Below are 18,863 nucleotides of genomic sequence, written 5' to 3' on the forward strand. Positions count from 1 at the left end.
GAGAGGGAATCACCCTCACGATTTTGTCTGATGCTGAATCCATAGGGTGGATTTGAAGACCTCAGAGGGGAGATGCAGGGGTGGGGCTTCTCCTGCAGCTTCCCCCTCTTAGACCTGAAAGCTTTGCTGTGTTGCTGAGACCTGTGACAATACTCTTCAACACTCTGGTCCTGGAGGTCCTTCAGAGGTGGTCCCCTTGAGGCCTCGAACTCCTGTTTATCTGAACTAAGAAAAGGAGGGAGCTTTTGAGAAGGGAAGGAGAGAGGATGCTATGGTCCTGGTCAGCAAACTCCTCCGGAAGAGAAGCTGACAGAGATCAAGTCCAGGGGAACAGAGTTTCACATGAGTGTCCCCCAGACTTCTGTGGTTGCTACCAGTCCCTTCCAGTTGAGGGCCAAGCTCAGGATCTCCCCTAGCTGCCTCCATGGACCCTGCCTTGGGGGGAACTTGTCCCCCCACAAAACCTTCAGAGAAAGCTAGTCTCTGTTGGGAAGGGTGTGAGGAAGGAGGCCAAAGGATGAGGGGGGACAAGAAATAGAGGGTTAGCACTAAGACGGGAGGAGAGGGGTCTCAAAGATGAGAACGGACAGAGGGAGGCCAAGAAAGCTGAGGGGCCGGGGCCTGGGAGAAGGGGCGAGGAGGCAGGGCCGGCATGCCTCTGCTGCGGGCCGGAGCTCTTTTCACATTGTGCTACTGTCTGCACCTACCACTAGCAGTGCAATGTTAAAAGGGCATTGGCCGCGTAGTGCTACCCAGCGCTGGCTGCCTCCTCAGTATCTAGACTTCCTCTCCCCTCTGGGCGCCAATCAGCTGTCCTCGTGGTGAGACTCTGGGAAGCCTCTTGGCAGCCATACTAACAGCTCCCATGAACGGAAGCACTGCCATGTGCTAGACACTTCATCCTTGACGGTGAAACCGATTAACTTCTTAGCAGGTAACACCCCCATTTTACAGATGAAAAAACCAAGAGCCAGACAGGTTTAAGCACTGTGGCCACGGTTATACAGCCCTTCGATTGCAGAGCCTGGATCTAACCCCGTCCTAAGTTCGCCAGCTCACCCATTGTTTTGTAGACTTATCTGGAGAGGTTTGAGTAGGTTCTGTCCCCTGGGAGGTTGCCTGAGCTGAGGGTTGGAAGGTTTTGATGCCACCTGCTGGTTGTAGGAGGGTATCTTTCAAAGCCTCAAACCTATAAGGACAAAACTGGTGGCTTGTTGTCTGAGAAAGAAGAGTTCCCAGGCTCAACCTGAGATTGGAGGGTGGGTGGAGAAGGTTGGGGGAATCACTGATAGGACCAGAGTAGACCTCCATGAGAAAAAGTGGACACACAGCAAAGGAAAAGAGCTAACCTAGAAGGACTGCTCACCAGGGATAAGGACCTGTGCGCTCCTGGTATTCCGCACCTGCTGCTCTTAGGGCATAAAAAGGAGACCTCATCTCTGCCTGCAGTTCCCAGCACAATCCCGCTGGGAAATACAGGATATTTGATAGTAATGCTTCTCCAGGGTATACCTGTCTGGGCATCCAAGGTTTGGACAGCACTGCCCATGGCCTGACTTTAGAGATTAAATAGCATCCCTGGAGCGAAGGCCACAGAACGATTCCTTCCAGAGAGATTACAAAGAACTTGAGAGCAGTGACTACACCACTTACTTCTCTGTTTCCCACAGTGCCTAGTCAGCTTAATGAACATTTGTGAAAGTAAACAGAAGGGGGGCAGATTTAGGGAGCTCTAACAAGGTAGCTAATTTGTGCCTGATTTTCAGGGTTAGCGCTTGGGGCCTGAGAAGACAAGCCTTCCTGGACTTTGGTGCAAGAAGTGGGACTGCGAGGGTTTCTGGGTCCCTCGCTAGAGCCCGAGAGCAGCATCTCTAGACATCACCAGGCACGCGGAAACTGAACAATGGGACAGACCCCTCTGAGGCCTCTCAGAGCGAGGTGCTGGACATCATTCCTGCGTGGCTTCTTGCATCTCTGGGTCTTCTACTTCTCTCCTGCCTTTCTGCTCAGATAGCCTCTCCGTTCTGACGTTGACCATAGCATTGGACAGTACAACCGGCTTATGTTCCTTACTTTCTTCAGTGTATTAACATTTCTGTTTGAGCCTCTTCTCTGGGCACAAAACAGCCATTTGCTGATGTCACTCCACTCTTGTTCAAAAAACAAGAATTTTTCAGTATTTTCCCAATGCCCTTGGGATGAAATCTAGATTCCTAAATGGTCTGTCTTTCCAGTGTCCTCTCTCTCACCCACTGGCATTTCCACTCCAGTGCTGGGAAACTTCTGTTCCCTCTTCCAATTAACTAAGCTCAAACCACTCGACACACACAGTTCTCTGTGTCTGAAACAGTCCCCCTCTCCACTTCCCTGTGCCCACCCGACGGCTCCTCCTCCACACGCCATCAGTCATCACCTCTGCGAAGTCTTCCTTGACTCCTCAAATCTAGGCTAAGCTTCTCCTAGGAGTCCCGAGCCTGCTGCCCAGAGCCCTCGTCCCCTGTTCCTGGAATTGCCTGGTTATTGTTTGTCCTCCCGCTAGACTGAAAGTTCCCCGAAACATGACTGCCTCGCTCTCCACTTGCATCCCCAGCGCTGGACACGATGCCTGGCAGGTCACGGGTGCTCTACAAAGATCTGCAATATCAATGAACGAATCTGGATAACAAGCTAGCTGACAAAAAAAGAATTTTTATGGTGTGTACAGCCCTCCCTGCAGTTGCCAGTGACCCAACAAACAACAATGGGGATTGCACATCACTGCCAAAAATTGCACGTGGGTCACACGGTTGCACTGATGCTGCGATTTTTGAGCCGTTCCGTTCCACTTCGTCTCCGCTGTGCTGGGGCAGCACCTCGGTTGATCGATTTTCCTTTCAGCCTTAAGTGTGACCATGAGCCGACCCAAACGTTTCAAAACCAGGCTGAAAGGCAATAGGACCCAAGAACACCCTTGTTCAGGGATGAGACCCTTCCGGGTGCCCAGTCCTGGACCCAGGCAAAGACGGATTCATTGTCAAGAGGTCTGGAGGAGGAGCTGACTGGGATGCTCCCGCTGGAACCCTGCTTACAAAGCTCCCTCTTCGCTAAGCAAAGGTCACCTGAAGACCCATCCCCTGGTTAAAGCTCAGGTGGGGTCTTGACACAGACAAAGCAGTTGCTGCCCTCTAGTGGCGTGAAGGGACAGGCCCCTGGGGGGAGGGGGAGGGGGGAGGTGACAGGATAGCATTTGATACTACATGGGAAGGAAAGTCAGAGGACAGAGTGCCTCACAGTTGCTTTTCCCCTTTTTATTAAAAATAGACCCAAACACTTTATGTATCATACAAAAGTTGCGTTCGCTGGTGGCAGCCACGAGGAAGCCTGACCCCGTGGCACTGATGTCCCACCTCCCCTCCAAGGGACTGGGTCCCAGGGAGCAGTGACTGGGCCTCCGAGAATGCCCGGAAAGCCTGCTCGCTCTGGAAACAGCCAGCTGGGGTGGGGGCTGTTCCAGGAGCAGCTTTCCCCACCCCACCCACTGGCGAAGGTTAGATACTCGAAAGTGCCTCTTTAGTGCCAAGATGAACTAACAAGTGGAGTGAAATGGAAACCCCTGTGATTCTTTTATTTCCCAGGGCTTGGGATCTGGGATTTTTTTTTTTTTTTTCCTTCCACCCCCAGAATCCTTTCTCCTACAAACGGGGGCGGGAAACTTCACCTCAGGGACTGGTGTCTCGCCGTGTCTGAGGCCAAAATTTCACTCCAACTCAAGCCCCTTCCCATCTGCTGTCCTGTGGCCTGGGACCTACCAGCCCCATGCCTAAGGCTTGTCTTCCGTTCACTCAAAAAAGAGGTTAGGGCAGAAATGGATCCTTCCATGGTCCTCTGCCCGACCTACGCCCTGCCATCACCTCCGTTTTCAGGGCCTTATGGCTAGAAGGACCTGCAACCATCCTCTTTCCCCAGTTCTGTCTCTCCCTGACTGCTGCCCACTCCTGAGCCTTGAACACCCCTGGGGTACCCCAGACCCCTGTTCCAAAGGGGCCTGGGAGTGATGAGGTGGAGGGGGGAAGGGGTGGTGGGAGCCGGGTTCCCCCCAGGGGTGGGGCAGTACTCATGCTGGTATGGACTGCTTGGCAGGGCCAGGGGACTGGTGTGGGGAGGGTGGGCATGCGGAGGAAGGGCACAGCCTGCTTGAGCCCCTCAGTCCCAGCCGTTGTCCTTCACCATGTGTGACATTTCAATGATGTACTTCCCCTCCTTGTACTTCTGGCTCGTCTCAAAAGCCTGCTCCTGGTGGAGGGGAAGCAGTGAATGTAGGACAAAACAGACCCCCTCCAGGACCTCCTCCTACCAGGGCTACTACCCCTGCCCCCAAGGGCCCCTGCCTAGTCCGACCCAGCAACGAGCTTCCTCTTGCCTCTTCGGACTGTGCAAAACCCTGCAGTTGTCCCTGGGGCTAGGAGGGCCATGGCGACCGTCCACTTGAGTGGGTGGCCCCCTCTCCAGGTACTTACATATTTCCAGCCCAGGGTGGTCTTGCAGCTCTCGCAGAAAATGTCAGCTACCGAGTGGAGTCCCGTGAGTAGGAGACGCTGTTCGGCGGGTCCACAACCCACGTTGACCCTGTCTCCGGAAACACGAAGGACCCAGCAGCAGTGGAGTCGTTCTGTCAGTTCAGCCCCCCAAACAGCCCAAGGAACTTCCATCTGGAGAGCGTTCAGCCCACCCCACTGGAAGCCCCTGCCGACGGCACCCCACCCCTGTGTGACCAGTGCCTGGGCCTTCTGTCCCCAGGGCGGTGGTTCCAATTCTGCCCAGACTCCCCACGAGAGCACCGCGGCCTGAGTTTCTGGACCGCCTGGCAGAAGGAGAGGCAAAAGCCGAAGGTGCAAGGCCCCCTGCTGAGGGCTCACCCCCCCCCCCCTTCTCCACCCTGGAAAGTTACTCCGACATGCACACGCACACGCACACGCACGAAGAAAGAGGTAGACTCACACGGAGTTAAACAGGTAGGCTCGGCCATGGCTCCCTTGGAAAGACTGTGGAGACACAGGACAGACAGTGACTGCTGGGTTGCCCTCGGCCCCACTGCCTGCGTCCCCCAGGGGTGAGGAGGAGGAGGGTGGATGGGCTGTGTGGCCTCTGCCCTCGGAGAGACTGGCTGTCCCGGTGGGAAAGAGGAGTGGCGCCCCCCGACCTGGCGTACCTTGGAGATGAGCTCATCGTGTTTGGCCAGGTGCGCGCGGCAGTGGACGCAGCTGTATGTGCGGTGGCAACGGGGCAGGTAGCTGCGGAACGTCTTGGCGGGGAGGCAGGCGGGGCCCGGGCCAGGGTCGCAGCTGGGCATGACCGGCTGGAGGACGATGCCCTGGCGGGCCGGAGGGGCTGGCGCCGTGCAGCCCCCACACAGACGGTCGCAGGTGAAGCAGCGGAGCAGGTTGGCTAGAGCCGTGTTTCAGGGCAGGAGAAATGTGGGGGGCTGCCCGGCCAGGGCCCCCCCAGACGTGAACCAGATGGAAACGGAAGTCACCTGGGAAGAGAAGAGAGTGCATCAGGCGTGCCTTGACCTTGTGAAGAGCCCCTCCCTGGGGGGAATGGGGACGATGGGCTCGGCTCTCCCCTGCCCCGACTTCCCCCATCACCAGGGACCCTCAGGGTGCCAGTTGCACCGGCCCCCAGTCCCCTGGATTCCTGGCTGCGCTGGCAGCCGTTCCAGGCCTCTGGTGCCACAGCCGGGAGGTGGTGTCTCTCCCTCCTGGGGCGGGAGGAGCCTGCACCGTTTTCCACTGAGAGCGGCCCGCTGGCACCAACGCTGCCATGGGAGCAATGTCATCTGCAAGTGTCCTCTACTGGGTTTCAGCCCTTTTGTGAGGGTCTGCATTCCACGTGTGCTGCGAGGCTCGGGTTCAGAGCCTTTTACAAGTTGGGGAAGCCTGGCGGTTTTTCTCTTCTGTGGCCTCCATTTACAATGCAATCGGTCCTTCATACATTTTGTGTGGGGGAGAGGCTGGCCGGGCACACACACCCTGCTCAGCCCTGTCCTGGGGCTGGGGTCCTGCACTCCGGGAACCAGAACTTCATGGATGTCTCCTTTGGTACCAAAGACCTCAGACGTGGCCGCTCGCCAGCCCCGCTCTTTGGTCCGCTCATTCCAGCTCAGGAACAGCGCCTGGCTCTTTCCTCAGCCTCTGAGCCCCCTTGGTCTCTACTGTTGCCTTAGCCTCAGTGAAAGACTTGGACATCCAGCCTGAGGAGAGAAACTATCTTTCCTCCAGGCAAATCTAACAGCTGGAAGCAATAGGAAACGGGGATCACGTCAGGAAGGGCTGCCCTCCTGGGCTGTGTGGTGTGGTGTGGGAGCAAGGTCTGCTGCAGAAGTGGGGGGACTCCTATTTTCAAAACCTATGCTTTGGGGTACAAGGTGGAGAACGTTTCCACCTTCTCCCTGGGGTAGGGACAAGCAGCAGTGACTCTGTGGGTGACATTAGATAAAATTGCTGGGTTCTGATTAGGAATGTTGAGGAAGATGTCAGTATCTGCCTAGACTCCAGCCCCAAAGCAGCTGAGGGTGCTAGAGGCAGTGGATAAGAAGGGAGAGGTCCTCTGTTGGCTCTGATAAGGGGGGGAGGTTCTGCCTTCTCCTCCATGGGGCCCTCAGGCCTGCTGTGGGTGATTTAGCTCAAGTCAGGTTCAGAGGTGCCAGCTGGGTGCTCTGGCAAGGCAAGGCCACTAAGCAGAGCAGAGGTGATGTGGCTGCGAATGGCCAGGGCAAGCAGGCTCTCCTGTCCTCTGTGGCGGCCACAGGCACCCCAGCCGCTCCAGGCAGTCTCTCCACAGAACCCCCGACAGAGCCCGTCTTCAGTTTGAGGACCTCTACCCCTGGCTGGGCCCCAGAAAGACACCTTGAGCTGAGTTCAGGGTGACATTGGGCTCTGGCTGCAGGAGACCGGCCCTCCTCACCAGCATCCACTGTTCAGCGCCCACTTCCCGGGTCTGCCTTCAAGTCTGCCTTCAACTTTGCCTGCGAGTTCTCCTGCGCTGCGCTCCACCTAGTGTACCTGCGAGGGGCCCAGCCAGGGGGCCGGGCTGGGTCCCTGCTCTCCAGCTCCTTTCCCAGCCTCCGGCACGCCTCCCTCCCTCTCTCTCCCCTGCTTCCCCATCAGGCCAAGGAGAGGCTGCACAGAAGCCCAGAGGATCACTCACAGGACGGGGAGCGGGGGTCATTGCTTCCCCGGCTCAGATCACAGGCAGAATCAAGTTGGGCAGATGACGAAAAACACAAAGGCAAGCTGAGTGCTGGGGAGAGGATGTTCCCCCAAGTGAGACGGGGCTGGACCGTGGGAGGTGGGGGAGAGGGAGCGCTGGGGGGGGGTGGGGAGTGCTGAGCAACCGGCGCTGACAGCAGAGGCGCCCAGGCGGAGGCTCGAGGAACCAGGTGCGAATCCTGTGCCTGGTGTGTGTGTGGGGGGGACACGACACCTGCTCACAATGGATTTTCTCATCTGCTCCGAGGTTTCGTCCCCCCCCCCCCCCCACGCGGGCTGGCGTTCTCGGCATGGTATGGTCCAAATAATTAGCAGCGCAGACAGCTCCCCGGGCGGGCTTCGGGGGTCTGCATACGCAGCAAAACAATAAACAGTGAGGCCTGATGCAGCGGCCAAAGTTGCCGGGAAATAAGTGCGGGGACCGTCAGAGCTCGGAGACGGATAGAGGAGCTGAGAGAGGAGCCGAGGCAGCGGGGAGGGGGAAGGGAGGACAAAGGGTGGATGAATAATGCTTTTGCAATGGGGGGAAAGCAACACGCAGCGGGAGGAGGAAATTTGCAAAGGGGGGGAAATTCATTTGGAGAAGGGCTGCCCCCTCACCTTGAGGTCTGCTCCAGAGATCTCCGTCTATCTCTCTCTCTGTCTCTCTCTCTCTCTCAATCTCTCTGCTCACTCTTCTCTCTTCTCTTTCCGCTCCTTCAATTGGGAAGGGGATGGGGGCGGGGGAGGGTAGTTAGGGGCTCGAGACTGGGGCTGCCAAGCTGGCCAGCTGCTGGGGGGCCAGAGGTTGTCTCTCGTCTGTACCTCGGTCTGTGGGTGAATGTAGCTGTGTGTTGTGGAACTGCATCATAACACTGTGACTCATCCATCCCCCCACCCCCTCACCTCCCACGTCAGAGCAGGGCTGGGAGACACAGGAGGCGGGTCGGGAGGAAGGGAGGGGGCAGGCATCGAGGGATGGGTCTAGGGGAGGGAGCAGGGGGGTGGGAGCAGAGGCACAGGACGGGAGGAGGGATGCCAGAGGAGAGGCTGGTTGCTGAGGAGGGAGGCAGTGTGGCCAAGGAGACAGAAGGAACCTGGGGGAAGGACAGGGCTGGGCAAGGATGGAGTATGGCTAGCAGGCTTGAGGAAAGGAGGTGGCCAGGCGGTGACAGTGAGAGATGGATGCAGAGAATCAGGCATGTGCGCACACGTTCAAGACGATATATTTCCTATCTCAGCTCGGATACCAGCCCTGACACAGGGAAAAGAAAGACATACTAATTGTGAACATTGTGCCACCCAAGCTTGAACCAGGCACTTCCAAGCCTCCAAAGCCTCAGCTTAATGCCCCTGAAGGAGTCATTGAGGGAGTATGACATCTCACAAGCAGGAACCTCTTCTCAGCTACCTCCAAGTCCAAGTTTGGGAACAGAGACACCCACGTTACATAAGGTTCTCTACCGGGCTGTAAACTTTCTGAGAAAGGTCCTCTGGGAAACTCCTCTCTGCATCCCAGGACTGCAATGCCTAGCGCAGAGCCTTGTCTGTAGAAGATGATCCCAAAACAGCAGTTGAATTGCGTCTTCAGACGTGGTCCAAGTGTCTGGCTTTGGTCTCAAAGAGACCTGAGTTCGAATACCAGCTCTGCCAGTATACTCACCAGGAACCCCTGGCAAGTTCCTGATCCTCTTTGTGCCGCCAGTTTTCCTCTCCTGCTAAGTGAAGCTCATGATATTTACGTCATGGAGATGTGATGTAAAGTGAGGTAACATGTAAATGCTGAAAAAGTGCCTGGCACATGATCAGAACTTAGTAAATGGTAATTATTTCAAAACAGTGTTCTCAACTTCATATCCTTAAACCCAGAGAGGATTTACTATTAAATTCTGACATCTCAAGAGACACATACCAAATTTATATCTTACGAAGAACTTCCACCTTTCAGTGCTATTTTTCTATCAGTTTCCAATTACATTTCATCTGACTCAGATTCTGTTTCTCATGGACTGCTGTCCTGTGCATATCTCCGAAGTATGTGGACGGGGAACATATCCTCTAAGATAAAAGCCCCAAGGCTTTCTAGAGGCTACTGTCTAGAAAATGAAGTGTGACAAAGATAGGTACTCAGGACAACTTTTTGGGTGGGTCATTTGTCTTTTCACATGTAAGGCAGGAAAGAGCAAGGAAATGCGGGTAATGGGAGGCAATGCTAGCTGGGTATGAAAAAATACAAGGAGGGGTGCCTGGATGGCTCAGTTGGTTAAGCCTCTGCCTTTGGCTCAGGTCACGATTCCAGGATCCTGGGATCAAGCCCCCCATCCTGCTCTTTGCTAAGCAGGGAGCTTGCTTCTCCCTCTCCCACTGCCTGCCGCTCCCTCTGCTTGTCCTCTTTCTCTCAAATAAATAAATAAAATCTTACAAAATTAAAAGAACATACAAGGAATTCTGAATATTTAATCAGGGAAGATTCTGAGGTTTAAGCTAAATTCCGAAAACACAGTGCAAGTACCTTGGAACAGTTTGGAACGGAGAGGGAGAATTGGATAAAGAAAGAAGTGTTTCTGTCTGGGCAGCAGTTGAGAGAGGAAAGGTAAGTGGGGGAGGAATTTGAGGAACCATTCTTGAGGAAAACAATGGGAAGTGGGTAAAAGGTAGGTGAGTAGTTCTTAGGGCAAGGATTGAAAGTTTGGAGGCAAAAAGGGGATACCAATTAACTCAGGAAGAAAATGATCAAGGGTTTAGCTGGCAAGGAGAATGAAAAGGACATATGAGGACAGTTTTCTCTGGGGGTGGGGGTGGAGATGGCAGGAACTCTTGGTGAAAGATGACAAGGGAGAAAAGAGAGTGTAGGCAAGCATGGGTGCTGTAAATGTTGTGCCCTTACTCTGTTTAAGAAGTGAATTGGAGGGGCCTCTGGCTGGCTCAGTACTTGATCTAGGGGGTCATGGGTCAGAGCCCCACCTTGGGGGTAGAGATTACTTAAACAAGAGAGAGAGAGAGAGAGAGAAAGGGAGAGAGAAGTGAAATGGTGATAGTCTAAAGGCAGGGAGAGGTTTCTTTTCCCTAAATTCAGCTTGAGATGGCTCTACGAATAAGCCAAATAAAGATGACCTTCAGATAATTGGGAGAAATTGCCTCAAGGGGGAAAGTGTGGAGGCGAAGAAACAGATCTGAGAAATAGACTGCAGGGAAAGAGGAGAGGCTGAGCTTATTCAGGGAGAGAATTTGCAAACAGAAGCCTGGAACTGAATTTCTGAAGAATGGTGAAAGGTTATGGGATACCTGAAAGTTCACTGGAGAACTAATGCATGCGTGGTGAATGAATGAATTAAAGCAAACCATTAAGGAATAAGCTGTGGGAAGTGAGGATGGCACTGCGGACAGAATGATTGCTAAGACAGGGCTAGTGTGAAAGAGGCAAGCCAGAAAATCATCGTCCCAGGCTTCTCAATCCAGAGTAACCGTGGGAGCTGGACTGAAGGAAGTTACTCATCTGTAAAGTGGGGGTGACAATTACGGTATGTGCTTCACAGGATTCCTGTGAGGATGAAATGAATTTACACCTGTAAAGTGGTGGAACAGTACCTGGCATCTAACACTATGTAAGTGTTTGCTACTATAATAACTGGACTCAGACTCTCAAATCCAGGATTTGAGTCCTAACTTGGGCAAGTCCCTTCACCTACCTTAGTCCCCTTCCTCATCCGAAATTGGAGATAATAAAATTGACTTTACAGGTTGGCTGTGAAAGAAGATACCAGAAAGGGCTTTGAAAAATTTAAACTATTGTACAAATGATGGCATTATTATAGAGCTCCCCCTCCTTAACCTATAATAAAAACTTAAAAGCTAATATCAGATGCTATGTTACATTTTGCTTAGTACTCTACAGTATCATCCCATTCAATCTTTTTTTTTTTTTTTAAAGATTTTTATTTATTTATTCGACAGAGACAGCCAGTGAGAGAGGGAACACAAGCAGGGGGAGTGGGAGAGGAAGAAGCAGGCTACCAGCCGAGGAGACTGATGTGGGGCTCGATCCCATAACGACGGGATCACGCCCTGAGCCAAAGGCAGACGCCCAACGACTGAGCCACCCAGGCGCCCCATCCCATTCAATCTTTAAAACAACGATAAGAGGTTGGGTACTGTTATTATCCCTGTTTACAGCCAAGAAACTGGGTCTCAGAGAATATAAGCCTGATTTGCCCAAAGTCACACAGCGAGAAAGTGGCAAAGGATTATAGATGTGGCCCCAACTGTTGCCTGCGGGATAAATGACTGGTCTTGTAGAACTGTCAGGAATTCAGGGAGGGAAACCGAGTCACCAACAGAAATGCTCTCTCAATAGGAGAGACGTTGTTGGGTAATGACTCAGAAATTCTTGGATATTTATTCCTTATTAAAACAAAAAAAATTTTTAATGCTCTCTAGGTGCCAAGCGCTGTGTCAGGGAGGGGATTACAGCCCAGGCTGGCCTCTGACAGGCTGTTTTCCTCCACTTTCCTTACTCCCAGATTTCCTGGTGTTCCACGTGGGGGTTTTGCTAATTTCCCCACCTCCTGACTTGTGGTCCAGGCAAGCAAACGGTCGGGTTACCCAGATGGCGAGCCTATTAACCCCACCCCCCCTTCCCGCCTCCCTTCTCTTTCCCGGGCTGCAGGTGAGCGGGAACACTGGGGCGAGAGTCCGCAACAGCCGCGCCTCGGCAACCATTGGCTCCTCGGCCGGTCCCGCCTCGCGCGGGGCGTTACCGCCACGCCTCCTACCCCCAGCTCGCCAGCTACGCGAACAATGACGCCGCCCCGCCCACCTTTGGCGACACGATCAAAACAATCCTCTAACTACAACTCCCAGAAGGCCGAGCGGCTGCGCGAGCTCAGCCCCTGAGGCCGTTCCGGCAAAACTACAGATCCCGAGGCGCATCGCGCGACCGCGGCTTCTCCATTGCGCGAGTGCGGAACCGCGTTTGTTTCCGGTGTGGATCTGGGCGAGCGTGGCGTGAAGTTGGGTTTGGGTGCTGCTGGGGCTCCTTGGTTTACCTGTTTGGGTTTGTAGCTGTGCAGGTGAGATAATAAGCTCAGGAATGCAACGGTCGCCCTCTTGGGGCCAAGGCAGATTTCGGCGTATGGGGGTGCCGGGACAAATGTTGTACTTACGCTGCAGTTCGCGATCGGAAATCAGTCTTCACTATTTCTCGGTGTTTTCTAGTGTACGAAGTAATTTTTTCCCTTCAGCAGTTCCCAGAACAACACTGTGTGAGTGGAAGCCTAAGTGCCTCCAGTTGACAGCCGAGGAAAAGGTCCAGGGAGATTAGGTCATTTGTCTAACGACCGCACTAGCTGTTGCTGAGCAGGGCGTTAATGCTGTTTTCTAAGTCCAAACCCAGTATTCTCTGCTTTGCATCCAGATTGCAGACGCCCTTTCTTGTTGACTAGGAGAGTTGGGGAGTGGGCATTTGTTGCGTTCTCATGTGGAGTATCCCAATAGAATGACGAAAGGAGCTATGGAGGTGATATAATCAAGTCTTAGATCAATGTGTAGATATAATCTTCTTATGTCTGAATCATTTATTCAGTCGGTGTATTTATGAGATGCCTTCGGGTTGTCAAGCCTTATTCTAGATACTAGAGATTCAGCCGCAAACCAAACTGCCCAACCCTTACATTCCTTTTGGGGTAGACAAACAATAAACAAATATATAGTGAGACAGGTGGTGATCACAGATAAGGAGAAAAATCAGGCAAGGGAAGGGGAAATATTCATGGGGGGGATTTTGAACAGCATCCTAACCTCTGTTTAGATCTAATAATTAATTTGTATTGTAGGCACAGCAGCTACACAGAAAAGATGGGAGAGGAGGCCAATGATGACAAGAAGCCAACAACTAAATTTGAACTAGAGCGAGAAACAGAACTTCGCTTTGAGGTGGAGGCATCTCAGTCAGTTCAGTTGGAGCTGCTGGCTGGCATGGCAGAAATCTTTGGCACAGAGCTAACCCGAAACAAGAAATTCACCTTTGATGCTGGTGCCAAGGTGGCTGTTTTCACTTGGCATGGCTGTTCTTTACAGCTGAGTGGCCGCACCGAGGTTGCCTATGTCTCCAAGGACACACCTATGTTGCTTTATCTCAACACTCACACAGCCTTGGAGCAGATGAGGAGGCAGGCGGAGAAGGAAGAAGAGCGAGGCCCCCGGGTGATGGTAGTGGGCCCCACTGATGTGGGCAAGTCCACAGTGTGCCGCTTACTGCTCAACTATGCAGTGCGTTTGGGCCGCCGTCCCACTTACGTGGAGCTGGATGTGGGCCAGGGCTCTGTTTCCATCCCTGGTACCATGGGGGCCCTCTACATTGAGCGGCCAGCAGACGTTGAAGAGGGATTCTCTATCCAAGCCCCTCTGGTGTATCATTTTGGATCCACCACTCCTGGCACCAACATCAAGCTTTATAATAAGGTCAGAGCCAGAGCCAAGGTGGGATGGAGGGAAGGGCTGCTATCAGGGTAGGAAGCTGTGCAAAAGTGTGCTAATTAAAACCGTCTGTGGCCATTTCTTTGCTCCCTCTCAGCTGCTATTTACTGCCACATGAATTCAGAAAAGACAGTTTCAAATATAAGTCAACCTCAGATTGTTAAACGTTTCTGTGGCCCTGTTCTTAAATAATTTAATGAATTTCTACTTAGGACATAGAACAGTAGAAGCAGCAACATAAAGTAAAAAACGCATGTTACGGGGCTAAAACCACAGCCATTAAGAATGTCATTTTTTTCTTGTACCTAATAGTCACTTATTCTATGTAGCTATGAGTTTGTTCGTTTTGTGTTTCTTTTCCTCACCTTGATGCTCTCTTCTGCAGATTACATCTCGTTTAGCGGATGTGTTCAATCAAAGGTGTGAAGTGAACCGAAGGGCCTCTGTGAGTGGCTGTGTCATTAACACCTGTGGCTGGGTCAAGGGCTCTGGGTACCAGGCCCTGGTGCACGCAGCCTCAGCCTTCGAGGTGGATGTGGTTGTGGTTCTGGATCAAGAACGACTGTACAATGAATTAAAACGGGACCTGCCTCACTTTGTCCGCACTGTGCTGCTCCCTAAATCAGGGGGTGTGGTTGAACGCTCCAAAGACTTCCGGCGGGAATGTAGGGATGAGCGTATCCGTGAGTATTTCTATGGATTCCGGGGCTGTTTCTATCCCCATGCCTTCAATGTCAAATTTTCAGATGTGAAAATCTACAAAGTTGGGGCACCCACCATTCCAGACTCCTGTTTGCCTTTGGGCATGTCTCAGGAGGACAATCAGCTCAAGCTAGTGCCTGTCACACCCGGCCGAGATATGGTACACCACCTCCTGAGTGTTAGCACTGCTGAGGGCACAGAGGAGAACCTTTCTGAGACCAGTGTGGCTGGCTTCATTGTGGTGACCAGTGTGGACCTGGAACATCAAGTGTTTACTGTTCTCTCTCCAGCCCCCCGCCCACTGCCTAAGAACTTCCTTCTCATCATGGATATTCGGTTCATGGACCTTAAGTAGAGATTGGCAGGAAGCCTTGCTGCCTGGGGCATTAGAGATATTCTGGCCATCACCAAAGGCAGGTAGGCTGAGGTATGAGACTCTGTTGAGGCCACGCAGACGAGTAAACAGTGAACTAGTAGAAAGCATATTTCTACCTCTTAAAACAGGTGGTGGAAACCCAACTCTTCTAATCTTGAACCAAAAGGACAACCATGAGAATATAATTGGTTTCTCGGATCACCGAAGGTGCCACTTTGAATTTTCTGAGGTCCCGGAGAATCCTATTTCTTCCACTGTGCTACTTGGTGGACTGATTTTTAGGAGGAATTTCTTTTTTTTTTTTTTTTTTTTATCATCACTGCTTTCTATTCTGTATCTAGTACTTACTATCTCATTTATACAGGATGAAAGATTGAATCAGATGGCCTTTTTCTAATAAAGTTCAAACTTGGAAAATTTTAATAAATACTTTTGTCATATCATAGAAGCTGGTATGATTTTTTAAAATGTTGTGTTTTCCCCCCTAAGCAAGAGGGAAACATTATTGGTATGAGTTATTGCTAAATGCTTGGAGGAGAGGAAAGCCAAGAGCCAAGCAGGCGAATTTTTATAATGACTCTCCTTTCCTTGTAGGTAAATAGATTCTAAATCTGTTGTCAATCCCAGGTTTACGCTGAGGAGCTACAGGGGCTGGTGATAAACTTGGATTGAGATTTCTGGTCTAATCATTTTCCAGACATAGCCCATTTGCTCTCAGCTGCAGCTCTCTCCCCTCTTGTCCGTCTGACTGGAACTGGGCCCTATGGCAGTGTAAATTGAGCTCTCAGGTGGTAAGCTGGGAAAGCCCCATTCTCCGATTTCTTTTCTTTTTTTTTAAGATTTTTAAAAATTTATTTGACAGAGAGAGAGACGGCCAGTGAGAGAGGGAACACAAGCAGGGGGAGTGGGAGAGGAAGAAGCAGGCTCCCAGCGGAGCAGGGAGCCCGATGTGGGGCTTGATCTCAGAACCCTGGGATCACACCCTGGGCCGAAGGCAGATGCTTAACGACTGAGCCACTCATGTGCCCCCCATTCTCTGATTTCTTGCAAATGATCTGTGTTCCTGGTTTAGACTGGATTCTTGAGTACTGTCTAATGCCCTTCATCCATTCATTCTTCTCACAAATATTTACTGAGCATCTATCTGCCAGGAACCATTCTAGATGGGGAACATGTTAGACAAAGTCTTCCGGAGCTTACTTAGAATAAACAAACAAAAAAGGCAAGTGCTATGTAGAGTTAAAATTGGGTGGTCTGAGACAGAATGACTAGGAAAATGCTTTAGATTGGTCAGGAAAGGCCTCCCCTGAGCACATTTCACATCAAGACCTGAATGGCTGTGTGAAATTGGGATATCTTCCTGGTGGAGGAAACAGTGCAAAACCCTAAGAGAGGGGGAAAAAAAAAAAAAACCCCAACCGTGATGTATTTGATGAAGGGAAAGGTGGTGTATCAAGGGGCGATTGGTAAAAATTGAGGCTGGAGGGGGCGGGAGAGACCAGATAATATAGGGCTCTTGTAATCTAAGAGCAGTGGCAAAGGATGGGACAGGGGTGGTATCTTAGTTCCTTCAGGCGGCTATATAACAAAATGCCACAGACTGGGTAGCTTATAAACATCAGTGGTTTCTCACAGTTCTGGAGGCAGGAAATTCCAAGGTCAAGGCACCAGCACGGTTGTGTTCTGATGATGGCTGTCCTTGGGGTTGCAGACGGCCTACTTCTGGCTGTGTCCTCCCATAGAAGGGCCAAGGATGCACTGTGGAGCCTCTTTTATAAAGGCACTAATCCCATTCATGAAGGTTTTACATTCAGGATCTAAGTGCCTCTCAAGGGCCCCACCTCCTAATACCATCATCTTTGGGGCTTAGGATTTCAACATAATGAATTTTGGGGACATATTCCAGACCAAAGCAGGTGGTTAAACAGAGGAATGGCCTGATTTTGAAAAGATCATTGCTGTGTGGAAAATGGATTATAGAGGGAAGAGTAGGAGCAAGGATACATGAGGAGACTTGCGGTAGTTTCAATGTGAGAATTGATGGGGGGGGATTAGACTAGCAGAGGTGGAGTAGGAGAGTAGATTTGCCTTGGGATCTTTTGGAGGTAAGATGGAATTTGCTGATGGGAGTGGTGAGGAAAAGAAAGTGGAATCAAAGCTGATTCCTGTATTTCTGACTTGAGTAACTAGACTGGATAGGAGATTGGGAAAACTCAGGGGATGAGAGATTACCAAGAGTTCTATTTTAGCAATATTAAGTTTCAGCCATCTACTAGTCATCCATATGGACATGCTGTGTGGACACATGGAAACAAGCAGTTAGAAGGTTTGGGGGTGTTAGTGCTGAAGGTTCATGGGAGCTATTGGCTTATAGAGGGCTTTTTAACGCAGTATTATTGGATGAAGTCAGTTAGGGACTCTGTAAATGGAAATCAGAAGACAGAGATGGACTTTCAGGGCACTCCAAACAAAAGCGGTGAAGTGTAATGGGAGCTAGCAAAGGAGACTGGACTATGGATCTGGAAGCATGGATATCAGTATTGACCTCAGAAGGGTAGTTTTGGAATAGCAGGGATAAAACTTGGATTGAAATACATATATTATTAAAGAAGTAGAGATAACCTCCACAGACAAGAAGCTTTGCTAAGAAAGGGAGGGGGGCCGGATGTAGAGTCAAGAGAGGGTTTATTGTTAAGTTTTTTAGATAGGATGCCTCAGCATATTAACAGACTAGAGAGAATTTAATGATGGGGAGGAGAATCTTCTTGACACCATTCTATTTTTTTCTGTATTTTTCAAATACAACATCAAAGAGGGGCACCTGGGTGGCTCAGTCGGTTAAGCACCTGCCTTCGGCTCACATCATGATCCCAGGGTCCTGGGGTGGAAGCCCTGAATCAGGCTCCCTGCTCAGTGGGGAGCCTGCTTCTCCCTCTTCCTCTGCCTGCCAATAAAAATCTTGATTTTATTTATTTATTTGACAGAGAGACAGTGAGACAGGGAAAACAAGCAGGGGAAATGGGAGAGGGAGAAGCAGGCTTCCCACTGAGCAGGGAGCCCAATACGGGGCTTGATCCCCGAACTTTGGGATCATGACCTGAGCCAAAGGCAGAAGCTTAACAACTGAGCCACCCAGGCACCCCTAAATAAATAAAATCTTAAAAAAAAAAATGTCAAAGAAAAAATTCGGAAAATACAGGAGTGAAGGGGATGGGATCCAGAGTACGAGAGGAGAAAGTGCTTTTACAAGCAGAGACATTGCCTAAGGACAGGAGGAAAGGCAGTGGTATTTAAACATAAAGAGGTTGGGGTGCCTGGCTGGCTCAGTCGGAAGAGCATGTGACTCCTGATCTAGGGGTTGTGAGTTCAAGCCTCACGCGGAGTGTAAACATTATTAAAAAAAAAAAAAACCAAAACAAAAAATATCAAAAAACCCAAAGAGGTCACTGGCGATTTTGGGTATTAAAAAACTTCTCTGTGTCTATACCCAAGGGTAGCAGTTTGTTATGTCTGCCTGTTTATTTATGGTAAGTTAAATTAAAAATGACCTTGTGGTTTGCCATCTATAGGCATGCAAAGATGCAAGAGGACTGGAAAAAGTATGCACTAGAAAAAAAACTATAAGGTATTACATGATAGCAAAGTAATTTATTTGAAGTTTGGTGGCCTTGATACCCCATTGTTTTAGCCTAGATTCTACTGTGCAATATTTTTGAGAAGTGGCTGCTAGTTTAAACCTTATGTTCTATTAAACATCCTTTCCAGGAAATATCTTGCATGATCCTAAAATAAACTGGACAAGAAAATGTAATTGCGTCTAAACCTTGGGATAGTGATTATGCCACCATTAGTGCTCATCCAGCTAAAAGGCTGGCATCCAGTGGTACAGCGTCCTAGGAGAGCTTTAGTATGTGTGGTTGGTTGGTGGAAGATCAAATTTTTATTTTCATTTGGCAGTCTAGCCAAAAGACAAGACAATTTACGGGTTCTTTGATGGTTGAAAGTAGGAAAAGAAAGATGCCTAACTTGTGAAGTTGGGGAAATGGAAGTCTTAAAGATCCAAGAAAAATATACCACAGAAAAAT

The 18,863-nt window shown here is 50.8% G+C and overlaps 2 protein-coding genes across 2 annotated transcripts; one reads left to right on the top strand and one right to left on the bottom strand.

The window, feature by feature from the left end:
- Positions 1 to 2,465: 2,465 nt before the first annotated feature.
- On the bottom strand, positions 2,466 to 8,069 carry YPEL4 (yippee like 4). The gene is made up of 5 exons (XM_026486989.4): positions 7,848 to 8,069; positions 5,189 to 5,512; positions 4,978 to 5,021; positions 4,497 to 4,605; positions 2,466 to 4,272 (listed from the first exon to the last, which is right to left on the bottom strand). The coding sequence occupies exons 2-5, from the start codon at positions 5,327 to 5,329 to the stop codon at positions 4,183 to 4,185; spliced, it is 384 nt and encodes a 127-aa protein (XP_026342774.1). The 5' UTR covers positions 5,330 to 5,512; positions 7,848 to 8,069; the 3' UTR covers positions 2,466 to 4,182.
- Positions 8,070 to 12,187: 4,118 nt separating this feature from the next.
- On the top strand, positions 12,188 to 15,223 carry CLP1 (cleavage factor polyribonucleotide kinase subunit 1). Its single transcript, XM_026486976.4, has 3 exons — positions 12,188 to 12,295; positions 13,058 to 13,685; positions 14,086 to 15,223. The coding sequence occupies exons 2-3, from the start codon at positions 13,080 to 13,082 to the stop codon at positions 14,755 to 14,757; spliced, it is 1,278 nt and encodes a 425-aa protein (XP_026342761.1). The 5' UTR covers positions 12,188 to 12,295; positions 13,058 to 13,079; the 3' UTR covers positions 14,758 to 15,223.
- The last annotated feature ends 3,640 nt before the right edge of the window (positions 15,224 to 18,863 follow it).

The sequence above is a fragment of the Ursus arctos genome, unplaced genomic scaffold (assembly GCF_023065955.2).
Source record: "Ursus arctos isolate Adak ecotype North America unplaced genomic scaffold, UrsArc2.0 scaffold_23, whole genome shotgun sequence".
Lineage (NCBI taxonomy): Eukaryota > Metazoa > Chordata > Mammalia > Carnivora > Ursidae > Ursus > Ursus arctos.